General features: G+C 40.1%; 1 protein-coding gene across 1 annotated transcript; it reads right to left on the reverse strand.

The window, feature by feature from the left end:
• Positions 1-171: 171 nt before the first annotated feature.
• Positions 172-27,870, reverse strand: LOC111546617 (claudin-10). Its single transcript, XM_026446554.1, has 5 exons — positions 27,630-27,870; positions 20,329-20,490; positions 20,159-20,240; positions 1,080-1,187; positions 172-510 (listed from the first exon to the last, which is right to left on the reverse strand). Exons 1-5 carry the CDS (start codon positions 27,847-27,849, stop codon positions 396-398), a joined length of 687 nt encoding a protein of 228 aa, XP_026302339.1. The 5' UTR covers positions 27,850-27,870; the 3' UTR covers positions 172-395.
• Positions 27,871-27,878: the final 8 nt, after the last annotated feature.

Raw genomic sequence — 27,878 nt, forward strand, 5'->3', positions numbered from 1 at the left:
ATTCTCAGATTGCCGCCATGCTGTTTATAAGACATTGTTCGTTATATACCTGTTTATGAATGAAAAGAAACGTAAGGAGTGGGTACGAAGACTTCTATCTATGAATGATTAAAAAGGCCAGAGTACGAATACTTCTTGGACTTCTGGTAGTAAATGTAGAAAACATTTTATAAATCCTGTAAATAACCTGTTTATTTTTTATAGAAAGCCACAACAGAAAATGATTAGTATATAACTGTGTAAGAACACTTACATCGATTACAATCAACAAATGCTTCAAATGCGTATTTTAAAAATAGTTTTGAGTGTTAATTATGGGAGGGCCTTGATGGGATCATTTTGTGAACAGTTCGCTTTTATAACAAACTCAAGATGCAGCTTGCCAGGGAGCTCTTTTAGACATAAGCATTTTTATCAAACTGTTTTGAAGGGTTTGTTGTTTTAAAATCTTCTCCACCATGATACTTTGTCCGAGAAGACATGACAGATGTGGCCCCGTTGTATGCGTATCTGAAAGGTAAAACATAGTTTGGTAGGTTCTATTCTACGCATAGGGCAAACAAAAATGGGAAGAAACTGTTTCAGCCCGTCTTTGCCAATATCTAAATGTAAGTCTTCCTCTTTCTTAGATAGCTTTCTTCTCTCTTGCCCCAAGAAGTATTTTCAGTGTCATGTCTGCATAACTGGTGGGATGGAGAATCTCTGCAGAAGAAACTCATGACTTGGTCATTTGTTCAGTTATCCTCTTACAAAATCATGTTTTAAAACTCGTCTTCCTGGAACCCAGGAGACTTAGTGGAGGCCATCAACATTCCTGCCTACCTACAGGAAAATTATGACGAGGCCAAAGTGAAGAAGAACATGTCCTCATATTCAGACCCTTATTTCTACTTACAGAATTTTCTTTGGAATATAATAATGGTAAAACTTCAAAAAATTAACTGTACTCCTAACCTTTTCCAATTCTGGATTTTGGAAGTTTCTAAGAATCATATGAACTATCTGTAATTTGTCCCACATGTAATGATTTAGAATAGCATTCTACTTTTTAACAGATCATTTTTGTCTCTTTTTCATACCTGGGTGTTTTGTTGTTGTCAGATATTGAAAAGCAAAATATGACACCACCAATTATGCACAGTGAGGCTCCTGCCCATCCAATAAACAGAGCGGCTCCTAATTCATACCTGTGAGAAAGCATTACACAAGTATTACAGCTCACTTATTTGGGGAGTAAACAGTATTTAACACTGATAGTCAACATTTACTAAATGCTCATTATGTTTTTTTGCTATTGAAAATTGTAAAGGAAATAATAACACCTTGTGGCTGTGAAATGCTGTAAACTCTTCCCAAAGTGTTTTTATAGCCATTAGACCATCCCAACATCCTGAAAGGAAATGAGGGCATCCACGGGGGCAAGGTCAAAGCAAAAGTAGTCACAGCCAGGGTCTCCTGACTCAGCCAGCACCTTTCCTCTGCACTCTGCCTTAACCTTGCCAAGCTTTCCGTCTGTCTGCTATTCTGTTCTGCAGCGCAAATCATGTAGGCAGACCATAGTTAGAAAACGAAAGGTTGCTTTTGCTGTCATGTTAGTTCAATTTAGTAAATGTTCACTAAGCACCTGCTATGTGCAAATCGTCATTAATCACTGCAGTCTAGTGGGGAAATGAATCAATAGCTATCATTTAGTGATAAATTACTATTACGCATCTCCCAGATGGCAGGTCATAGTGCTCTGCCGATGACCACAGCAGGAGCAGATGCAAAGATAAACGAAACACTCCTTCCCTAGGAAGGCCATGAAACAAATGTATGAACAGTGCTACTGAGGACAAAAAGCAAGATCACTTACAGTAGCGGACTAGAGGAAATCCTTTCAGTTCACCCAGAGAGCAAGGAATGAGAAAAGTACACCAAAATCTCAGCGACTATGTGTGTTCTCATGTTTGTTTAGCTTTCTCCAGAAGAATAGGTTGATTTTAGGTTTTTGTTTGTTTTTATAAAGAGTAACTCTCATTTGGGGCCCATAAACTTCCATTGCAAAACAAAAGAAATCTCAGTGCTTTTCAGTGTAAAATAAAGCCAGGGTCGGAGGGTCTGTTTTGATAGCACAGAAGAGAGTAAGAGGTCCAGGGGAGAGTAAGAGGTCCAGGGGAAGGCAACACAGGGCCCAAGGTTAGTTCCATCCCCAGGGTGCAGGGGAGCCAAGTAAAAGCCAAGGCCAGGCTTCAGTATCAGATGGAGGCCACCCAGTGCTGCCTGGGGTTGTCCTGAGCCTTGCTGCACCCCCTCCTACTTGAAGCGTCCCTATCTCTGAACGCTGGCTCTGCACATGGGCAGGCTTTCTGGTGTGGTCTGAGTCGCGGGCAGAGTGGTGTAATAGGATGGGCCCATCACTAGCCAGGGAAGCAGGGTGTGCTTTTAATCAAGCATGCATGGTACCTGGCACTGGCATTCTATTTTAGTGAACCTCAGTATTTTAAGACACATATCACATTGATCAGGGACACGGGGCCCACTTGTGCATTTCCAGTTGGGATGGAGTATATGTGCACAATAAATGCTGCTCTGTGACCCTTTCTTTACTCATTCTTGTGTTGCCTTTCCTGGGACATCTGGGTGCTCGATGGGGCAAGGAACAGCTGCAACTAGGGGGAACCCCCTTCTGCTCTGGAGCACTAACTGTGCTCTGGCATCTGAGAAACTTAAGCGGGTTCCCTTAAGGGGCAATGGCAGAGACAGAGGGTTTGTATAAGTGGGGAAAACACCCTTGGTCTGCACACACACACTCTGCCTTAACCTTGCCACGCTTTCTATCTGTTTATTCTGTTCTACAGCGCAAATCATGTAGGCAGACTGTAGTTAGAAAACGAAAGGTTGCTTTTGCTTTCATGTTAGTTCACACACAGACACACACACACACACAGGAGGACTGAGCAGGAAGTCCACAAGTGAAAAAAGAGTTGGCCAGATCAGGAATGCTGAACTGGGAGTTTCAGAAAAGATACTTTCATTAAATATTGTGTTACCCATCTGAAAAAGATGCCCTGGATTTCTGCAGTCAGCCCTGCTTTTATGTTGTTTTAATGAGATTATGCACAGACAACAAGCAGCATGCCTGCCAAACTGGAGGTGCATGTCACTTGGCCCCTGAAACACCTGGAAATCCTAGAAGATGGCATCAGATCTGTCTGTTGGCACCCTTTTTACTGCAGAAAACTAAAGGAGTGAGCATAACTGAAAAGTTCTGCATGAAGTATATTATTATAGGATGACTGTAATTGTACAACACTAGCTATTTTTCTCTACTTTTTTTTCTCCCAGTACAGGTTAGGCTATCTTCTCTCCTGAAACTATACCTTAATATTACTCTTAGTGTAAATATGCCCTGAAAAAATGGTCTGAGATTTTTCTGAAAATATTGAACTTCACTAAAATAGAGTGCCCATGCCAGATACCATGGTTGATTACAAATAAATAAATATCGAATTATTAAGAGTGGCCAGTTGGGGGATGAAGATGATAGAAATGATAAGCATAGCTTGGCACAATGAGTTCACTGAAAGAAGCATTACAAACACAGATACAGTAGTACTACAAATTACAGGACAAATTACCCAGGCGGACGAGGAAGTGGGTCTACATTAAGCTATATTGAAACTTTCTGGAGGAATTTAGGAATCATGAGTTTAGCTTATATTAATATTTAATATCGTTTAAAATATATCCTTTTAATATATCTTTTTCTTTTTTGAGATGGAGTCTAACTGTGTAGCCCAGGCTGGAGTGCAATGGTGCAATCTTAGCTCACTGCAAACCTCCACCTCCCGGGTTCAAGCAATTCTCCTGCCTCAGCCTCCCGAGTAGTTGGGATTACAGGTGTGTGCCACCATGCCCAACTAATTTTTGTATTTTTAGTAGAGATGGGGTTTCCCAATGTTGGCCAAGCTGGTCTCGAACTCCTGACCTCAGGTGATCCACCCACCTCAGCCTCCTAAAGGGCTGAGATTACAGGTGTGAGCCACCACACATGGCCCTTTTTGAAAAATATCTTAAGTCACTATATATTGACTCTATTCCAAGGAAAAAATCATTTCCATTTGAATTTCAGCGTGAATTATGTTGGAGACAAACATTTAATAGACAGTATTCATTTAGAGATGATTTCAGAAACCATACGTCTACCGCAGAATTTTTTTTTTAATTTGGTGGCATGTTCTTTCAGAGACTTTTCCTTCTTTCTGTTGAAAGATGTATCAGAAACTTACTCAACAGTGACTTTAATTCACACCTCTCTGTGTGTATCTGGCAAAAACTGACATGTGTTCGTATGTTTATTGCGGCACTATTCAAAATAGCAAAGACTTGGAACCAACCCAAATGTCTAGTAGTGATAGACTGGATTAAGAAAACGTGGCACATATACACCATGGAATACTATGCAGCCACAAAAAAGGATGAGTTCATGTCCTTGGCAGGGACATGGATGAAGCTGGAAACCATCATTCTCAGCAAACTACCACAAGGACACAAAACCAAACACAACATGTTCTCACCCACAGGTGGGAATTGAACAATGAGACTTGGACACAGGGTGGGGGCTAGTGGGGAAGGATAGCATTAGGAGAAATACCTAATGTAAATGATGAGTTGATGGGTGCAGCAAACCAACATGGCACATGTAAACCTATGTATCAAACCTGCACGTTGTGCACATGTACCCTAGAACTTAAAGTACAATAAAAAAACACACACACAAAAATAAAAATTAAAAAACACAAATAATAAACAGACAAAAAAACTGACGTGTGTTATTGAAAGACAGGACTGAGAAAGAGGTGAACATAATATCCACTCCAGTTTGTTCCCAGGCACATATTCTTTCACATTGATTAGGAGACTTATTTAGTCTCTGGAAATCTTTCTTCCTTTTTGGTACACTAAGAAGCTGATTTCAACACGTTGGTAAGATTATCCAAATTTCAGATTCTCTGTTGCAGGTCTTTTGTGAACAATATCCTCCTGGCCCTCGGCCAGCCTTCCTGCTCAGAGTGTGCCCTCTTTATGACTAACACCAAAGTTTCTTAATTATTCTGAAAGGTTACAAATCTACATGACACTGGACCAATCCATATCCATGACTTTCAGGTTGAGGACAGAACTTCATTTATGGAGGAAAACATTGTTTTTAGAGGATCTCGGTTGATGGACTAATCAAAAGCTGCACGCATAACTTCAATATACATTAACAACGTCACTAAGTGACTTTAGAAACGGAATGGGGAACAAATTTACTTCTAACAGAAATTAAAACACAGATAACGACTTATATTTTCTCAAAGAAGAAACCATAAAGATCTAAGGTGAAGTCACTCTCCACCCGGCTGTATGTGGTGCTGTAGGCTGTTGTGCATGGCTCTCATTTCATGTTGAGCTGGCCAGAGCTACACCAACCTAGAGACCTTGATTCTGATGCATTTCATACTTCAACTCATATTTTAGCCATTTAGAGTAATCCTAAGGAAATGGAATGCTGAACAACTTATTTTCACCTCCTACTTTTGTCTTCCTGGCACCCAAATCCCTATTCTGATTTAAGTTTGCCAACTATGGGGAACTGGTATAACCTCCTCTGGTTACCTCTACAGAAATGACATGCCAGGTATTGTGCTAATCAGGTGTTCAGGGCAGATAAGAGGGACATGGCCCTGGCTCACAGATCCAGATTGTATAGTCTACTGGGGATAGTCAGACATTAAACCAATAATTACAGTAAAGTGTGATGAAACAATAAGAAGAGCATGTTTTTGCAAAGTAAACATTACCACGGTTCTCCCAAACATACTCGGATGTGGTTCAAGTCAATGTCCATGCTAACAACAGCTACTATTACTGCCAGCTCATTGTACTAGGACTTTTCTGTGTGTGCTAAGATTTTTTTTTACAAACATGATATTCAGTCTTCATCATAAGCCTGGGAGATACGTATTACTATACTCATTTTACAAATGAGGAAACTAAAGCTCTGGGAGATTAAATTACTTGTTCCTTCATGTCTCAGCCAAATAAATGGTAGACCCATGATTTAAAACCCAAGACTGTGATTCCAAACCGAAGCTCTTAATTGTCACACCATCATCCTTTTATGTACACTTTAAGTAAAACATTTTATAAATATAAAAAACCCATCAATGCAACATATTTTTAGTTGTCATTTCAGAAAGATGGGAATTTTCTCTCTCCCTGCCTGGTTAAGTTCTCAGTGACTCAAGAGCTTCAGGGCACGGGATTTTTTAATGAATGCCCTCAGGCTGCCTTTTCTTCCCACACAAAAAGAGGTGAGGATACCAATTAGAATCAGGGCATGTTGGAGCTGAAAAAGGAAAGAGCAGCCCCCCCCCCCCCCCCCACAAAACAAAGCAAGATCGGTTTTAACAAACGAAAGCACCTCATCCTTTTAAGATCCCCAGAGAAGTGAAGTGACCTTGCTGAAGGTCACAGAGCTAGAAGCCAGGTCTTCTGCCATCTTTCAATATTGTGTGTTTTTCTTTTATTATTATTATTATTATTATTATTATTATTATTATTTTATACTTTAAGTTCTAAATGCCCACAAGAGAAACCAGGAAAGATCTAAAATTGACACTCTAACATCACAATTAAAAGAACTAGAGAGGCAAGAGCAAACACATTCAAAAGCTAGCAGAAGGCAAGAAATAACTAAGATCAGAGCAGAACTGAAGGAGATAGAGACACACCCTCCAAAAAATCAATGAATCCAGGAGTTGGTTTTTTGAAAAGATCAACAAAATTGACAGACTGCTAGCAAGACTAATAAAGAAGAAAAGAGAGAGGAATCAAATAGACACAATAAAAAATGATAAAGGGGATATCACAACCAACCCCACAGAAATACAAACCACCATCAGAGAATACTATAAACACCTCTACGCAAATCAACTAGAAAATCTAGAAGAAATAGATAATTTCCTGGACACTTACACTCTTCCAAGACTAAACCAGGAAGAAGTTGAATCCCTAAATAGACCAATAGCAGGCCCTGAAATTGAGGCAATAATTAATAGCCTACCAACCAAAAGAAGTCCAGGACCAGATGGATTCACAGCTGAATTCTACCAGAGGTACAAGGAGGAGCTGGTACCATTCCTTCTGAAACTATTCCAATCAATAGAAAAAGAGGGAATCCTCCCTAACTCATTTTATGAGGCCAACATCATCCTGATACCAAAGCCTGGCAGAGACACAACAAAAAAAGAGAATTTTAGACCAATATCCCTGATGAACATCGATGCAAAAATCCTCAATAAAATACTGGCAAACCGGATTCAGCAGCACATCAAAAAGCTTATCCACCAGGATCAAGTGGGCTTCATCCCTGGGATGCAAGGCTGGTTCAACATTCGCAAATCAATAAATGTAATCCAGCATATAAACAGAACCAAAGACAAGAACTACATGATTATCTCAATAGATGCAGAAAAGGCTTTTGACAAAATTTAACAGCCCTTCATGCTAAAAACGCTCAATAAATTCAGTATTGATGGAACGTACCTCAAAATAATAAGAGCTATTTATGACAGACCCACAGCTAATATCATACTGAATGGGCAAAAACTGGAAAAATTCCCTTTGAAAACTGGCACAAGACAGGGATGCCCTCTCTCACCACTCCTATTCAACATAGTGTTGGAAGTTCTGGCTAGGGCAATCAGGCAAGAGAAAGAAATAAAGGGTATTCAGTTAGGAAAAGAAGAAGTCAAATTGTCCCTGTTTGCAGATGACATGTTGTATATTTAGAAAACCCCATTGTCTCAGCCCAAAATCTTAAGCTGATAAGCAACTTCAGCAAAGTCTCAGGATACAAAATTAATGTGCAAAAACCGCAAGCATTCTTATACACCAGTAACAGACAAACAGAGAGCCAAATCATGAATGAACTTCCATTCACAATTGCTTCAAAGAGAATAAAATACCTAGGAATCCAACTTACAAGGGATGTAAAGGACCTCTTCAAGGAGAACTACAAACCACTGCTCAGTGAAATCAAAGAGGACACAAACAAATGGAAGAACATACCATGCTCATGGATAGGAAGAATCAATATCGTGAAAATGGCCATACTGCCCAAGGTTATTTATAGATTCAATGCCATCCCCATCAAGCTACCAATGAGTTTCTTCACAGAATTGGAAAAAACTGCTTTAAAGTTCATATGGAACCAAAAAAGAGCCCGCATTGCTAAGACAATCCTAAGACAAAAGGACAAAGCTGGAGGCGTCACGCTACCTGACTTCAAACTATACTACAAGGCTACAGTAACCAAAACAGCATGGTACTGGTACCAAAACAGAGATATAGACCAATGGAACAGAACAGAGTTCTCAGAAATAAAACCACACATCTACAGCCATCTAATCTTTGACAAACCTGAGAGAAACAAGAAATGGGGAAAGGATTCTCTATTTAATACATGGTGCTGGGAAAATTGGCTAGCCATAAGTAGAAAGCTGAAACTGGATCCTTTCCTTACTCCTTATATGAAGATTAATTCAAGATGGATTAGAGACTTAAATGTTAGACCTAATACCATAAAAACCCTAGAAGAAAACCTAGGTAGTACCATTCAGGACATAGGCATGGGCAAGGACTTCATGACTAAAACACCAAAAGCAACGGCAGCAAAAGCCAAAATCAACAAATGGGATCTAATTAAACTAAAGAGCTTCTACACAGCAAAAGAAACTACCATCAGAGTGAACAGGCAACCTACAGAATGGGAGAAAATTTTTGCAATCTACTCATCTGACAAAGGGCTAATATCCAGAATCCACAAAGAACTCAAACAAATATACAAGAAAAAAACAACTCCATCAAAAAGTGGGCAAAGGATATGAACAGACACTTCTCAAAAGAAGACATTCATACAGCCAACAGACACATGAAAAAATGCTCATCATGACTCGCCATCAGAGAAATACTGTGTTTTTCAAACACAGTATCCTGCTCCTCATTTTAATCAAGAGTAGTAACAGCCAAAACACATTTTCCAATTAACTACGTAAGTTTTTTTTTTACAAAGTTTAAAATCCAGAAAGTACATTCATATATTATCAAATATAACATTTCAAAATTGAATTCTATTGGTCTAACAAAAAACTTTTTATTCAATGCATTGTCTTATATTAAATACAATCCAAGATCTATATAACTGCATGAATTGATTTTATTTTTATGTAAGTAAGTATTCTACAGCAATTACCTGCATTTCCCCAAAATAGAACTCATTCTTTTCGGGCCCCAGTTATGTGGGGTGCCCACTTATCCTGTGTATCTCTGAGGCTGCCACAGTCCAGTATCTCTTATGAGACGCTCAGCCTCCCCCTCTGCTGGGTTCTCTCCCACTGCCTGGCAGATGCCACAGTACTTCCTACCGGAGGCATCCAACAAGACTTGCAAAATAGTGGCAGGTGCCTCCCAAATGGTGGTGAAAGTAGGATGGAATAATTTAAATTATAAGTGTCTACTTATATATGGAAACTTGATAGAGAATTCTTACATTTAGGAAACCCAAAATAAAGACATTTGGGAGGGGCTACCTAAACAAAAAAAACTGCTTTTCTGTGGCTAGATTGTAATAGACATATGCCCATTATCCTTCCATGTGCTGTGATTTTCATTAGGGTAGTTCAGAATTCTGTAAGTTGCATATATTAATAACAGGTAACATTGATTGATTACCTACCATGTGTCACTGTGGTGTATGCTTTATAGACGTTTTCTTTTTATTTTCTAAAATGAACATGTTGCAAGGATTTTATTTAGCTCATTACCTAATTAGGGAAGCAGAAATATTAGGTCTGTGCAAAAGTAATTGCAGTTTTTGCTATTAAAAGTAACAACAAACACTGCAATTACTTTTGCACCAACCTAATATGTTACACATTGTCCAAAGGTAACTTCAGGAAACATATTTAGGCAATCAGGAATGCTGAAATGAATTTATAAATAGATATAAAACTGGTCTCTCTATGTATACACACACACATATGTATATATATGTGTGTGTATATATACATTTTTAAATTATGTATGTATTTTATTCCTCCTGTCTAACTGAAATTTCACATCTTTGGGCCAGTATCTCCCCAATATTTTATCTTCTCTCATCCTCTTAACATTCAGAACAGGAAATACTACCTCTGTTATCCAGTCAAGGCAACTGCACTCTACCTAATATAACAGAAGAGCAAGGATGAGGATTCAGCCAGGATCAGAGCTGAGTCAAACTCCAAAACCTCACCCTTCTCCTCTCCACCACCTGCCTCTCTAATAGTATGTAAAATGATCAGTGAGTGTCTACACAGGACTACTAATTCTTGAAAATTATTCACAGAAATTTAAAAATCATCCACAGTAGGACTAAATCTAATCTTGGCTAATCTTTGTTAGCCAAAGTAAACTGTAATGTAAAAGGAACATCTCGTGGTCCCAGAGTCACATAGTTCAATTCAAAAACAAATCTGTTGCTTAGCACCATCCATGCCACATCTCCATTCGTGTGTGGATAATTGGGGAGTTTGCTTGGCTGTAAGTGAGAAATGAGGCACTGAGTCATATTACTTAAAGTAGGCACAATAACAGGTTTACATGCAGACTTTTAAGTCTGAATAAACTGATATCACAGAGAAGGCTGTGCTTCAAGATGGGAAATTCCTAAAATAACAAATACTGTCCTGAGATGCCTTAGGGCATGGCCAGTATTGCTAAGCTTGGGTCAAGAATCTGTGTGTGGATGTGGGTGTACATGGCTTTGTGTTGAGGTAAAAATATACAGATGGACTTGCAGTAAAAGAATCTTGGGTCAATCAAAAGTGTATCTGACATTTTATTCAGTCTTCAAGTAACCTACCTGAACATATTTTAGAATCGAACCAAGAGTATCCAGTTGACAACTTTAAATTATTACTTATCTCTAACTCAATGCTATGACAGAGGTGACCAACAATTTTTAAATTACACAAGCCTTATTTATTTTATTTTATATATATTTATTTATTTTTTGAGGCAGAGTCTCACTCCCTCTATTGCCCAGGCTGGAGTGCAGTGGTGCAATCTTGGCTCACTGCAACCTCCACCCCCCCGGGTTCAAGTGATTCTCCTGCCTCAGCCTCTTGAGTAGCTGGAACTATGAGCACCCGCCACCACACCCAGCTCATTTTTGTATTTTTAGTAGAGACAGGGTTTCACCTTGTTGGCCAGTCTGGCCTCGAACTCCTGACCTCAAATGATCCACCCACATTGGCCTCCCAAAGTACTGGGATTACAGGCATGAGCCACTGCACCCAGCCAAGCCTTATGGTTTCGTGTTAGGTCCCCTTCAAATGTGCCTTCTATTTGAGAGCTAAGTGTCTTAAAACGATTATCTCTTCTACTAGGTCTCCAACATTTCAACATACATTTCTCTGTGGCTAACCTTAATAGACTACATAAGGTAATATACTATACATTAGTAAACTCTGCATTAGGGTCAGTATCCCTAAAAATATTAGCTAGCATTGAGTAAGTGTTTACTATGAACTACCATGATTCTAAACAGTTGAAGTATACTATCTCATTTAATCCTGACAACAGCCTCCTAGTATGTATTATCCTTATTCTCCTGATGAAGGGCACTGGGCACAGAAAGGATAAGTAACTTCTTCAAGGTTACACAGCTAGAAAGTGACAGAGCGAAGGTTTACTCTCAGGCAGCCTGGATCCAGAGTACTTATTCTTGAACAGTGTGCCATGCTGCCTCTCCCTGTTGCTTTAGGCGATCACCACAAGCATGCTCCATCTTACCATTCTAGGAGAGATGCAGACAGGCAGACAGTCCTACATCACTGCGGATTTACCGTCCTTGCTGTAAGGATCATGGAGCATGGGTCCTTTACAAGATATTCCAAAGTGAGCTACACATCGTTTCGACTTCTAGATGCTTGTGGTCTTGTTAAGGAGACCAGCCAATAAATAAGCAGGTGTAAACTACCCAGTAGGGTTAGGATGGAAGCCTGAGGTGGAAAGGGAGCACCCAAAACAGGGACACCCCACCAAGAATGCAGGTTCTGAAGGTTGATCAGAGGTTAGCCAGGATGTGAAAAGGAGAGGAGCAATGGAGGTAAGAGCTGAATTACCAGAAAGCAGGGCACACTGGCAGAAATCATGATGTCACACACTAGTCAGTAAAAACAAAAGAGAGTGCCAAATATTTACTTCCCAAGCAGATTTTTATATCATGCTAGCGTAACAAAAAGCATCAAAGTAATTCTGGTGATCTGAGGTGGCCTACACTACTTCTGAACAAACTGAGACCACTGCATAACACTTTCTTAATATTTAACAGTTGAACTCTGTTTTGTTCTTACCGCTTGGCACTTATCTGGAATCTCCTATCTGAGAATATGTGAGATTGCTACCAACATTAGTTCATCCTCCAAATAACCTCATGAATGGAGTAAACTTAAATAAACAAACATCCATAGTGTATTAAATTATAATAAGTATAGAAGAGAGAAATTAAATATCTTGACAAGGTCACCTGATGAGGTCAATATTCTTTTCATCCTTACCCAGGAAAATCTGTATAATCTAGAAATTTACTTCTTACATTGTCTAGTGTCCATTCAACTTGACAAGAATGAGATAATTTATCTGAAAGTAGGCAGTTGTTCATACACAAATCAATAAACATAATCCATCACATAAACATAACCAACGACAAAAACCACATGATTATCTCAATAGATGCAAAAAAGGCCTTTGACAAAATTCAACAGCTCTTCATGCTAAAAACTCTCAATAAACTAGGCATTGATGGAATGTATCTCAAAATAATAAGAGCTATTTATGACAAACCCACAGCCAATATCACACTGAATGGGCAAAAACTGGAAGCATTCCCTTCAAAAACTGGCACAAGACAAGGATGCCCTCTCTCACCACTCCTATTCAACATAGTGTTGGAAGTTCTGGCCAGGGCAATCAGGCAAGAGAAAGAAATGAAGGGTATTCAATTAGAAAAAGAGGAAGTCAAATTGTCCCTGTTTGCAGATGACATGATTGTATATTCAGAAAACCCCATCATCTCAATCCAAAATCTCCTTAAGCTGATAAGCAACTTCAGCAAAGTCTCAGGATACAAAATCAATGTGCAGAAATCACAAGCATTCCTATACACTGATAACAGACAAACAGAGAGCCAAATCATGAGTAAACTCCCATTCACAATTACTTCAAATAGAATAAAATACCTAGGAATCCAACTTACAAGGGATGTGAAGGACCGCTTCAAGGAGAGCTACAAACCACTGCTCAACAAAACAAAAGAGGACACGAACAAATGGAAGAACATTCCATGCTCATGGATAAGAAGAATCAATATCGTGAAAATGGCATACTGCTGACAGTAATTTACAGATTCAGTGGCATCCCCATCAAGCTACCAATGAGTTTCTTCACAGAATTGGAAAAAACTACTCTAAAGTTCATATGAAACCAAAAAAGAGCCTGCATTGCCAAGACAATCCTAACCAAAAGAACCAAGCTGGAGGCATCATGCTACCTGACTTCAAACTATACTACAGGGCTACAGTAACCAAAACAGCATGGTATTGGTACCAAAACAGATATATAGACCAATGGAACAGAATAGAGGCCTCAGAAATAACACCACACATCTACAACCATCTGATCTTTGACAAACCTGACAAAAACAAGAAATGGGGAAAGAATTCCCTATTTAATAAATGGTGCTGGGAAAACTGGCTAGCCATATGTAAAAGCTGAAACTGGATCCTTTCCTTACACCTTATACAAAAATTAACTAAAGATGGATTAAAGACTTAAATGTAAGACCTAAAACCATAAAAACCCTAGAAGAAAACCTAGGCAATACCTTCAGGACATAGGCATGGGCAAAGACTTCATGACTAAAACACCAAAAGCAATGGCAACAAAAGCCAAAATAGACAAATGGGATCTAATTAAACTAAAGAGCTTCTGTACAGCAAAAGAAACTATCATCAGAGTGAACAGGCAACCTACAGAATGGGAGAAAATTTTTGCAATCTACCCATCTGACAAAGGGCTAATATCCAGAACCTACAAAGAACTTAAACAAATTTACAAGAAAAAAACAAACAACCCCATCAAAAAGTGGGCAAAGGATATGAACAGACACTTCTCAAAAGAAGACATGTATGCAGCCAACAGACACATGAAAAAATGCTCATCATCACTGGTCATCAGAGAAATGCAAATCAAAACCACAATGAGATGCCATCTCATGCCTAACTAGAATGGCAATCATTAAAAAAGTCAGGAAACAACAGATGCTGGAGAGGATGTGGAGAAATAGGAATGCTTTTACACTGTTGGTGGGAGTGTAAATTGGTTCAAACTTTATGGAAGACAGTGTGGCAATTCCTCAAGGATCTAGAACTAGAAATACCATTTGACCCAGCCATCCCATTACTGGGTATATACCCAAAGGATTATAAATCATGCTACTATAAAAACACATGCACATGTATGTATTGCAGCACTATTCACAATGGCAAAGAGTTGGAACCAATCCAAATGTCCATCAACGAGAGACTGGATTAAGAAAATGTGGCACATATACACTATGGAATACTATGCAGCCATAAAAAAGAATGAGTTCATGTCCTTGGCAGGGACATGGATGAAGCTGGAAACCATTCTCAGCAAACTATCACAAGGACAGAAAACCAAACACCACATGTTCTCACTTATAAGTGGTAACTGAACGATGAGAATACATAGACACAGGGCGGGGAACATCACACACTGGGGCCTGTCAGGGGGTGGGGGGCTTGGGGAGGGATAGCATTAGGAGAAATACCTAATATAAATGACGAGTTGATGGGTACAGCAAGCCAACATGGCACATGTATACCTATGTAACAAACCTGCGTGTTGTGCACATGTACCCTAGAACTTAAATAATAATAAAAAAAGCAAGCAGGTAGTTGTTTATTTCTAACTACTAAATAGCCACAATGGTGAAAAGATTTTATCTATGTAAAGCTTAAATCCTAACATAGAAACCAAATATATGCCAGGAATGAGAAGTGTGACGTGATTTTGAAAAGTCTGGAAATAAAAAAGCCTAGAGGATGATAAGAACCCAACACAAGAATATCTGGGCCAAAATATTAACAGTAAATCTCATATACAAAAAAAAAAAAAAAGAATAAGTCTAAGATAACAATTCTGTTCTACTTCCTCAGCCAGAGCAATCGGTTAAGATGTATAACTTTGCATGATTTGAAAAGAAGTTTCTTAATGTTGATCAATTCTTACTTGCAATAGTTTATATAAGAAAACAAAGCAGGACATTCAGAAAGTTAGTGGTTTGGACAATAAAACAATGGTGGGAATAACATAATTAAATTTCAACATCCTGGTATGGTGAATCATGCTAAGGAGTACTTATTACTACAAGCTTGTAGGAAATTTTTTTTTTTCAGTTTTGTTAGGTTTTGTTTTAATAATAAGGAGGAAGTTAGTTTGACACAGCCTAAAGGGAAGAGTTGAAAAACAGTTTTCAAGGCTCCGCAAGAGCTCATGCTGGAGTCATCAAACATAGTCATAGCTCGAATGAAAGAAAGCAAAACAAAAGGGAAAAACAGGGAAATAGCAGAACACGATGAAACTCTTTACAGATTGCAGTTCTGTCAAATGATTGTAGGTTGGAAGAAAAATCTTCCCAAATATGTGGTGGAAAAGGAAGGGCTTTTAGAGGAACTAGCCACTGAACACAAAGTGCAATACCACCTGTTGTGTGCCTGCTGCAATCTTTACTCCAATTCCATGCAAGAAGCCACTCATTTTTTTTCTCATCAACGAAGCTCCCTGCTGAGTTCCTTGCATATAGCAGGAATGTAGCGGGAACTTGGTTCATGAGCTTAGTTGTGTTTTCCTAACTTGGGCAAGCAAGATATGCCTTACATAGAGTTGTCCTGGAAATCTACAAAGAAGATCCAATTAACACAGCATACAAATCTAAAGGATAAAAACAGCAACAGCAAAGCAAGAACAACAAAACCGTGCTCTGAGATCTAAACTGTTTTCCAAAGTTTTAGGGTTTGGGTATTGGAGAGCAAGTATTTGCTCACCAGAAATTTAAACTAGAACATGTGGCAAGTAGCTGTTTCTCACTGCGCTTCCTAAGGGTCCAAACACACATGCTCCTGCAGGGAGAGATGGTATTTAGTGGCAGCTAGTTTTTGTAAGATTCATGTAAGATAATAATGGGAAGAAGAGAGCTTTCTTGCTCCATCCTCTGGAAGGCTCCCTCTGTCCACTGAGACAACAATTATCTCTGCTAATTCTGAAAGGACTAGGTCTACAGACAAGAATTTCCCTTCTAGGTACTGTGCTAGGCAAAGAAGATAGAGTTGTATAGATGTTTTCTGACCTCAAGGAACTTAATTCTCATGCCAGCTGATTAAGACACCAAAGACATAGAACATTCTTACAGTGGCATCCTCCACATCCCAGCCCTTCTAGGGCTGGCCGTGCCACAAGCTTTGATTCTACAACGTATTCCTCTCTAAGTTCACATACAAACAAAACCAGAAGCATCAATTATCAAATTCCAGCAAATCTAGCCAAAGAAGTGCTATCCCTAGAATAAGCCAAAATAAAATATTGCTTTAAAGATGACATTTCAGACCTAGGAAATCAGTTCATTTTGTGCTGGTAGCCAATTTATAACTTATTCATCTTCCCAGTTTTTATCCCCTCTACTAGAAGGTATTGATAATGGGAAACCAAATGAAGTCATGTTAATTTATTAGTTTTTATACAAGTGTATTTTGTTTAAATGAGGTGTGAGTTCTTGTGGGTGTCATGTCATTTTAATGCCTGTTTTCTATCATTGTGGGTAATTAGAATCTGATGGTATCTACAATTCTCAGGCCTTGATAATTCCTTGATCCAGCTGGATTTTGTTGAAATCATGGAGGACCTTTGTGAAAGTCACTGCAGGGAAAACAGAGATGAAGGAGAGAAAGCCCCAATCTCAAGGAGTCAACTCATTCTCAATATCAGGTTTTGTATAGTCTATATTTTCTATAGACCTTGATGCAAAGGGCCTGTTATTTGTAAATATTACCAATGGATAAGCAGTGCTGTTTTTCATGACCCCTGGTTCTTGTGCTTTTAATTACATTAGGTAAATTGGCGAATTGTAGGTGTTATATATTTAAGCCACCTCAGAAAAGAGCTAATAAAGGCATCTATAAAGATAAGCCACATCTTACATACTATACAGAATTAAAAAACAATCTTCATAATAGTTAATATAACACAATAAAAACTAATATAAGGTGTTTGCTCTGTGCCAATCATATATATATATATCTCTCCCAACTCTCACAGCAATTCCGTGAGAGGGGTACTATTATTATCTTTGTTTTACAGACGAGAATACAGAGAGAGAGAGAGAGAGAGAGAAAGAGAGAGAGAAGAGAAGAAATGGAAAGAGAAATTCCGAGAAGCTAATGAGAATGGAATAGCTCAATGTAGCACTAAGAGGTTGAAAAAGAGGAAAACTTCTCACAGCACCTAATTACTGAACTGAGTTTAATCAAAATCTGAAAAGAGAATAAGAAATTCCAATGGCACTACACTGAATTAGGTGACTGAGCTATAGCAAGCACAGAAAACAGTCACACGAAGATAGGTTTAAGTTATTGTTTGTACACAAATTAGCCTTGACTATGTGAGGAAAGATTCCAATGATTGTTAAGATTTAGACAAAGATATCCTTAATAATTGTCAGGAAAATAAAACCAGTAATATAGGAAAGATAATGTAGAAGAGTGAGCAATGTGTTTAATAAAATAAACCATGAGAAACACAGGTTTGTTGCATATTTATGATGTCAAACCCTAAAATAAAAATGTATCATTTAAATACAATTATTTCATTTAAATATTAAAATATTTCTAAGCTTCAGAAATACAGCCTTGGTTTTCATTTCAATGTTTGCAGCCATGTACATCTGTGCAAATCTCATTTGAAAGATAAGTCAGGAGAAAATAAATCAGGACATATTTTTGTATCATAGGCAGGGGATAAAAAAGTTATATTGGGATCTAAAACATTTGTTTTTGTTTCCCATTTAATAAAATTTCTGAATAAAAACGATTTTTAAATGTCTAGAAAAGGCTGGGCATGGCTGCTTATGCCTGTAATCCCAGTACTTTGGGAGGCTGAGGCAGGAGGATCATTGAAGATCGAGAGCTGGAGACAATCCTGTGCAACATAGCAAGACCTGTCTCCATTAAAACATGGAAAAATTATCCGGGGCCGGGCGCAATGCCTCATGCCTGTAATCCCAGCATTCTGGGAGGCCAAGGCGGTCGGATCACCTGAGGTCAGGAGTTCGAGACCAGCCTGGCCAACATGGCGAAGCCCTGTCCCTACTGAAAATACAAAAAAAATTAGCTGGGCATGGTGGTGCGTGCCTGTAATCTCAGCTACTAAGGAGGCAGAGGCAAGAGAATCCCTTGACCCTGGAAGATGGAGGTTGCAGTGAGCCGAGATCGCACCACTGCACTCCAGCTTGGGCAACAAGAGCAGTAACTCCATCTCAAAAAAAAAAAAAGTTTCCAGTTTTGGTGGCACATACATGTCCCAGCTACTCGGGAGGCTGAGGCGGGAGGATCACTTGAGCGCAGGAGCGCAAGGCTGCAGTGAACTATGATCACACCACCGCACTCCAGCCTGAGTGACAGAAAGAGGCCCTATCTCTTCAGAAAAAAAAAAAAAAAAGAACGAAAGTTGATGAACAGTATATATAGAATATTGTCACAAAAGTTACAAAATAGTGGAATATTATAAATCATGCATTTTAGGAGCCAGTGTTCTGAAGTTCAACTGCCTGGTTTGAATCAGAGTTCAATCAGCCTACTAGTTTGGTCCAAGTTCCCTTGAACACATTACTTGGCCTCTTTCCTCAATTTAAAGAAAGAGTACCAAGAGGACCTACTTAATAAGGTTATAAGGTTGTTTTAAGAATAAAATAACATAACATAATAAAATAATATTTGCAGTGCTCTGCTTGGCTCCTGGTGGGGACTCAACAGGCACTAGCTATTATTTTCATTATATTTCATGATATAAGATTTACTATTTATGCATAAGGTACACTTAGAACTAGAACATCAATTTCCTGAAGATTCCTAAAACCACTAGAAAAAAAGCCCAGCTGACCAGCTATTTCAGTAATATACTCCTTAAAAATTCTATAAAATTTGACCTGAAGTCTAAAATAAAATTACTAGCCTCAATGATAGCAATACACACATACATATATATGTGAGGCTTCCTAAAGAGGGATGTAGATATATTCTTAGGCAAGACAAAATATTTAATATATTAATTCTGATTTGGTATCCCTGGGGTTTTCCCAATCCAAATAAATAAGCCTAGGGAAACTATAAAAAGCAACAGCCCATAGTTTAAAAACAACACCAACAAGCAAACCGATCTGTTAATTCCAAAGCATTCATCTGCAAGACCGACCAACCACAATTGGGTAAAGGCGCCGTGCTCCTACAACATTTTTCAAAAACCTTGCATCATGCACAGTTTCTTTATAAAGGCTTATTAGGTGGAGCTTGTTAAGACAATAGTTAATACAGCAAATTTAAAAGACCCAGAAACTATCTTCTGGCAAATATTTTGAGTGAGCAGCAATCGAGACAAGCTTTTAATTTTCTATTCGCATGCCGCATCATTCTTTCCTCCCCATCTGACATCTTTCACTTTTCCTCTACTTGACCTCAGTTTCATGATGTACAGCCGACGATGAAGTTTATTGTTCTAAATTTGATGCCTTGAACTGCTTAGAGACAAGACACTGCAACACTAGCAAAGTAATTAAATGTATGTTTTGCATATGTGGCATATAACACATTTAATCTTGAATGATGTCATCAGTTACCATTTATCAGTATGTCTTACTTTCAAAAGTCATATAGGAAATTCATGTCCCTTGGTTGAGAATATTAATTTATATACATTTCCTGTGAGCTGGAAACAGACAGAGAGGAGTACTTACTTTTGCTCAATAAAGAGAGGATCAAAGAATTCCGTTGTGATTTTGTTTGCATATAGGGAACAGCCGGTCATTGAGCACAGCCCTAACAAGTATCAGAGGGAAAGCACTATGGTTAGTGTGATTTCATTAACATCATCAATTACCTTGCTTGGAAGAAAGTTACTATTTACCTGACAGTATGAAGACAATCCCAGCCAAACAAGCAATTTTAGCTTTGGCTTTATCGGAGCCTCCGACTTTGGTACACTTCATTCCAAAGAGCGCAAATATGGAACCAAAGAAGCCCAGGCTGACAGCAGCGATCATAAGTCCTCTACATGCCTGGATATAACCTGCAATTAGAGTAGGTCATTTACGTTACATAAGCATGTGGCTGTCCAGGGAGAAATCCTCATTTTACATTGTCATTCTGGATGTTTGTTTTCCAAACAGATAACTGTAAGGGTGAAAACATGTGGCAAGACAAGCAAGAAAGGAAAGCAAGTTAATCCACAGGGAGTGCCTGTTCCAGGTCACACACTGTGAAGTGCAGTTTATGCGGAATCCTCAGGACAGATCTCTCAGTGTTATTTCCATATTCACTGATGAGGAAACTGAGGCACCACAAAAGTTATGTGACTTACCAGAGGTGAGTTAGAAAGTAGCAGACATGGATTCTATCCCAAATCAGACTACAGATTCCATACAACATTGCCTTGTCTGTGAAAAAACATCATCCGCCACCATCATAATTCTGTAGCTCCTCTGCTCATTGGACCTTAAAAATGTGTTTTAATGGTTTTGACATTATCAAATGATAAGATTTATAACTGGGCAGCAGAAAGAGCTCCAAAGGGTCAAACCTTCCAATATTAGTGGAATATCATTATGAACCAAGGGAGGTCTAAGGGAATATTTTAGTGAAGTACTATTATTTTCAGGGCATATATAATAAAACTGGGTTTTAAAAAGCACTATTTTGTAGAAGAGTAATTTATAGTGATTAAGTCAACTGTTCTCCTATAAATGAATGCCTTTAAAGTATCCTAAAAAGTATGTTCTGTGAGTTCGTTTGTTCATCCTTCCTGTGTTATTCTTTTTCTTAGTCACGTATTTTTATTTGCACAGCCAGGCTACAGGGTAAACTTCAGTGTAGCTTTTGTCCAGGCTTTTACATTAACAGGATTTAAACTAATAAGCTTTTACCACATAAGTCATTTTCATTTCAGCCTGAAACAATGCCATATTTCAATCTAAAATAGTGATAGTAGCACATACTGGGTGTAAGTAAATATTTGCTAAGCAAATGAACATATATACCTACATCAGATTTACATTTGGAATTAAACTTTTTAACTGGAAAAAACCTCTCGTGTGCCAATATATGACGAGTCATTTATTATTGGTGTTCAAGCACAGCCACAGTAAATAATAATTCCGAGATCATGATAATCATGAATTTAGGGAGTACGGACTAGTGGTCTCCAGTTCAGTTTCTTCTTTTTCTTTTCTTTTTTTAAGACAAGGTCTTACTTTTGTTACCTAGCCTGGAGTGCAGTGGCATCATCATAGCTCACTGCAGCCTCCAATTCCTGGGTTCAAGAGATCCTCCTGCCTTAGCCTTCTGAGTCGCTGAAACCATAGGTGCTTGCCACCACCTGTGGCTAATTTTTAAATTTTTTCTACAGACAGGGTCTCGCTATTATGCCCAGATTAGTCTCAAATTCCTGGCTTCAAGTGATCCTCTTGCCTCAGCCTCCCAAAATGCTGGGATTAGAGGCATGAGCCACCGCACCTGGCCCCAGTCTGTGTTTCTTTGGAAAAGAATGAAGTTTTAATCCTATTCCTTGGACCCATTTTTTAAGAGAAAACCGGAGCTGCTCTACTTAATTGTAAACACTTTAGACTCCCACAGATGCAGACTGCAAGGACAGTCACCTTCTATTGTGTAGTGTGAACAATTTCCATACAAAAAACAATTTCACTAACACCGTGGCTATCAAAAACAGCAAAACAAACTTATTTTTAGGAAAACAGGATAATGAAGGCTTCTTTCATAGCAAACATTGTGCTGCAGGGCTATTTGGGTCTCCGCTGCCAAATGCTGAACCAGCTCTATTTTAAACTTCAGTCCTCAAGTTCCCCAGCCAGAGCCCAGACAGCAGGTAGAGGCAAGACAGAGAGGGGAAGCCTGTCAGTCCCTTACAAGATTCAAGAGAGCCTGCGAGGATAACCCAGACTGGTTCATCACTTGCCACCAGGGCTACTCGGACAGTGTGGTTTCACTCTTCTTGTGAAATTCATTTTAATCTATGGTTTTGAGGTTTTATAACTGGCCCTGACTGCAGTCATTAAATAAACAAAAACATGGGGGACTCATCTATTTATATATACTCCCAGGAAACATTAGCATGTACCCTAACTGGCATTTCCTTTAGTTATCTTCCATGCTTTGTTAACAGAAAGTGCAAGTTGTCAGGAATTTACCAAAGGTTAAATTAGACAATCTGGTCATTTAGAACGCAGAATGCATTTCCCAGCTGATAAACAGTGGGAAGAATTCCAGGCCAACCAATTTGATCCTTAATATGACAGGGAAAATAACAGTAGTCTTTAAACTTTATGTAATCACCACTTACAACATTTGTCCCAAGTTTCTCACTCTGAGATGCCCTGTCTCAGCCCTGGTATTGGCAGCAGGACCCGCTTTGGTCTCTTGACACAAGCATGAGAGAAGTGGGCAGGGCAGATTCTGATCTGGTCAGGTCCTTCTTTTGTGCCAACCAGAACCCGGATTTGGAAAGTGAGGTACCTTTCTCCAGCATGAACAGTAGCAATAACTTGCTAATTTTGCGCATGCACAAAGAAGGCAATTTACAAGGACAATTATTGGCCAGATTTTCTGAAAGAGAGAGCAAAGAGCCGAGGATAAACTCCCCTGCCAACCATAAATGTAATGGAGTTGCTCGTAAGCCTGAGATTTGTAAATTCTCCGTGTTCTAAAGCTACCAGTTCTTACAACACCCACAGGTCAGAGCCAAGATGGTTCCAACAAACCCTTTCAGAGTTCATCTTTTGCAAAGCAGACCTCTACAGCCTTGCTTTTTAACAGTTCCTGAGGGCAAAACTTACAAGTAACACCAGCAGGAGAAGTGGTAGTAAAAACCTAGTCAAGGAGGCCATTATTTTTGACAGGTCTAATTTACTGACACTGTTAATAGCTAATTAACACATTAAGGTGCTGAGGCATGAACATATTTATTTAGAAGTTTTCTGAAGTATAATTTATAGTTAGTTCTCCTGGGAGAAATGGCAAGCATTCCCACTAGAAAAAATAGATGGCATACACTAAAAACAAGCTGGCTGAAAATTATTCTCAGCTGAAGTTCAAGTGGTACTTTGAAAGGAGTATGGGTTAACAATAAACAGAAATCACAAGCTCATTCAACTGTGAAATTTTCAAATAGTAAAATACAGCGACTTTAAATTAATGAACTCTGTTGGAGGAAACCTTCAAGGTGTTCCTTAAAAGTTAAGTGTTTTCCAAATTATGTGTACTTTATTTTCAATTGCAAAGCAGCAAAAAACGAAAACATCCACTAGGTGGAGACAATTTGCTAATAGCACCTGTGCTAGTTGATGGATTTTTTTTTTTTTTTTTTTTTTTTTTTTAGGGCGGGAAAAAAAGAATGTGCTTTTATTTTCCTGGTAGCTTTGTGTACTTCTGCAAATCCTTTGAGAGAACAGTGGTATGAGAAGGGCAGGAGCTCTGAGTTTCACCTCTGGTGCTTCTATTTACCCGAGGTATGCCCTTGGTTATAGGACCTAATCTCTCTGAGGCTCAGTTCTCTCATCTGTAAAACAGGGATAGCAGCACCTCCTTCACAGGATGAATAACATGGGTGTCTGCTGAGTAGTATGAAAGTCATCAAAGCATCCCTTCATATTATAATACTACAGTGGATTCTAAGCAGAAATTAGAGCTGGGTTCTTAACATGGCATAACATCAAATCTAGACATATAGCTTTGCTAGGCCTCATTTTCCTTATAAGGAAAACAAGTGGCAATGATACCCCTAGGGGAGGGGAATCAGAGATTTCTTTATATAAGAAATTTAGGGCTGGGCGTGTGGCTCACGCCTGTAATCCCAGCATTTTGAGAGGCAGAGTCGGGCAGATCACTTGAGGTCAGGAGTTCGAGACCAGCCTGGCCAACATGGTGAAACCCCATCTCTACTAAAAATACAAAAATCAGCCAGGTGTGGCTGTAATCCCAGCTACTCAGGAGGCTGAGGCAGGAGAATCACTTGAACCAGGGAGGCGGAGGTTGCAGTGAGCAGAGATCATGCCATAGCACTCTGTCCTAGGGGACAGAGTGAAACTTTGTCTCCAAAAAAAAAAAAAAAAAGAAATTCAGAATAATGAGCTCATCGTTTGACTCCAAGAGTTCTTCCACCTAACACAAGATAGGCAAGAGTCATGAGCCTTCTCTCTCCCTTCCTGGATTGTCTTCCTAATCTAGAGCTCATGCGTGGGTTTAAGGGCAGGGCTGTTCTACTCAGGCCACCATGGCAACTTTCCCAAAGGCAATGTCAGGACCAGCACCCACCAGATATGGCTGCCCTGGGAATGCAAGGTAGAGAGGACAAACAGAGGGGCCCTACCCTGGAAGCTTCCACTTGCAGGTGGGGGAATCAACTTCCCCTGCACAGGAAAACACAGTTGCGTGATTTAACCCTCCAAAATGTTATTCTGAGTGATGCAGAAAAGTAAGTTTGTTTTGCGGTAAGAAATGCCCTCTTAAGCCACAGATGGCAAAGTCATCAAAAAACAGGCTGATATGTATGATTCTATTACAAATTTCAAAGTCCTGTATGAGAAAAGGCACCATAAATTTAAAAGACAAAAAATGGTGTGAAATTGCAACCTTCATAGCAAATCAAGGACGGAACAAATCATCAAAACCACAAAGAAACAACAGAACCATGGGCCTAAGATATGGATACCAATTCACAAAAGAGAAAAAAACAAATCATCAGTAAATATATAATAAGATGGGTTTTGACCATTTTTATAACCTGTGATTTTGACCATGGCAATAAGGGAAATTCCAACTAAAGTGATAACAAGATAGCCGGGCATGGTGGCACACACTTGTAATCCCAGCACTTTGGGAGGCCAAGGAGGATGGATGACCTGAGGTCAGGAGTTCGCAACCAGCCTAACATGATGAAACCCTGTCTCTACTAAATACAAAAAAATTAGCTGGGTATGGTGGCACATGCCTGTAATCCCAGCTAGTTGGGAGGCTGAGACAGGAGAATTACTTGTACTTGGGAGGTGAAGGTTGCAGTCAGCTGAGATTGTGTGCCATTGCACTCCCAGCCTAGGCAACAAGAGCAAAACTCCATCTCAAACAAACAAACAAACAACAACAAAAAACCAACAACAAAAACTGGATTAACAGAGTGGTGAGAATGTGGAGAAGCAGATACTTTCATACACTGTCAGTGGAAAGTAATTTGACAGTCTGAACTGAATATTAAAATGCATGTGTATTCTACTGTTCTCACAAAACCATGTCTCAGTGGAATGGAGTCTACAGAAATATACACACGTACAAAGAGGTGAATATAAAGATTTTCAGTAAAGCATCACCAACAAAGAAAAGCTGGAAAAGGTCCAATGTCTACAATGGATCCATGGTTAACTAAGCCATTTTATGCAGTTTAATGAATATACCATGCGTCAGTTACGCAGAGTCACTTCTATTAACTACTGACTTGGAAAATTATAATTTAAAGTGTTGTACAACAGTAGGTAGTGTCATGCCATTTATGTTTTTAAAAGTCATTTTTTAGTCACATGAGCACACAGGAAGACCATTTTGCAAGTTGGATGGCATATAAATGTCACTCCTCTCTGCTCTCCTAACCAGGACAACTGTTTCTACTTCCTCTTCACTCCCTGATCTGCCCCCAAATAGGTATGGTACCAGCTCCACTCTCACTGCACACATGTAAGAGAAAACTTTATTATTCTGCACTTAATAATATTCATAGAGCATTTGTTTCCTTCTCTCCTTTGTCCCCCAGCTGCCCTACAGAAGGAAGCATACCTATCTGGCAGTGTCTCAGGGAACAATGGAAGAGTGTTACAACAGAAGAGTGTTCAGAGGACGGTAACGTATTGCCGACTATAAACCACAGAAACAAGAGAATGCCTGTTCATCTACCTGAATGTGTGCTCTACAAACCACAGAAAACTCAACGGTAATGCTGGGGGAATAAACACTGTTCTGGCTGCTTATTTTACCCAACAGGACACGGACCCGGGCGCCACCCTTCTAAAACTAGATGTGTATTCTTTATACGGAGGTTCCATCAAATACCACGTTGAGCAACAGTTTGCTTTTCGTGGCAAACCCCATCTTAGAGGAATCAATTCTTTTCTTTCATTTACACAGCTATGTAAACAAAAACTGCAAGTAATAAAAGAAAAAGAAACACCTGAAATCTAGAAATACGTAACGTAAATAACTCCTCTTAAGTTTCTGCCGGGATCCGTTTGCTGTAAAATCCTGGAAGCAAAGAGCCTAGAACTTGGGCAATCACTGGGAACGGGCTGACATCCGCTGTTGTCTTGAAACTCAACAGAGCCAGAGTTCTGTGTGAATATCCACCAGCTGCTACCAGCATAAGGCCTAACCGGAGCGACGCAGGTGAACCTCTACAAAGGAATAACCCAGGACAGCAGCAGGCAACCGGGGACTCGGATGCAGAACTGGTCAGCTCCTGGGCGCCACGCTCGCACGGCCCAAGATTCCCTACCCTCTGCCGACTCACTGCGGCACCGCAAGAGCTATTATTTTCCTGAAACTCGGAGGCAGTGTTTGCAGTGTTGCCTCGGCGGACAAGTTTGTAGAAGCTCTTTAAAGGGAAACAACAACCCTGCAATATGTTTTCCCCCTTCCAACCTCGCACCCCCCACCCCCGCCTACTTTTAAAAGAACCAACGAAATGGCTCAAGGGAGGGCAGGACAAGCGGATTTGGCTTGCAACGACACCGTTTTCATCGGAACCCAGCCTTCGGGGAACGTAGGGGAGGGGGAGGAGACAAGTCCCTGCAGCATGAACTGTGGGTCCCAGCGGTCACCAAGATATGGGGGGTGGAGGGGCAGCCGCGTCCTCGACTCTCAGGACGGCAAAGCTCCCCCATCCCCCGACGCCTGGGAGTCACCAACCCGGGCCTGTCTGCGTGTCCCCCCTCCCGGGGTCCCGGGCTCGAACAGGCGCCCCGCGAGACAGCCGTCAGGGGAGGACGGGCACCAGGGACCGTCCCCGGCTCCCTGAGGCCCTGTGGAGAGGGACGGGGCGGGCCTCAGAGGAGTCCAGTCCGGGGGTCCCGCTGGGAGTATTGGGGACCAGAGGGCGCCCAGCGGGCTAGCCATCGAGGAGGGAGGGCCGAGGGCGGGGGCCGCGGGGATGCAGACCGTCCAGCGCCAGCATGGAAGGGAAGTCCTTGCAGTTGGAGACGCCCGTGGAGTCGGTAACGCACGCCTTCCACAGGTTGGCCCAATAGGTGGCGGTGGTGATGACCGTGCCGTCAATGGTAGACACCTTCCAGTAGTCGGTGGGCAGCGTGGAGGACACCAGTACCCAGCCCGAGATGGAGACCATGAAGGCGATGATCTCCGAAGCCGTGCTAGCCATGCCGCCCGCTGCAGCCCTGCTCGCTCTAG

Source organism: Piliocolobus tephrosceles, chromosome X (assembly GCF_002776525.5).
Source record: "Piliocolobus tephrosceles isolate RC106 chromosome X, ASM277652v3, whole genome shotgun sequence".
Classification (NCBI taxonomy): Eukaryota; Metazoa; Chordata; class Mammalia; order Primates; family Cercopithecidae; genus Piliocolobus; species Piliocolobus tephrosceles.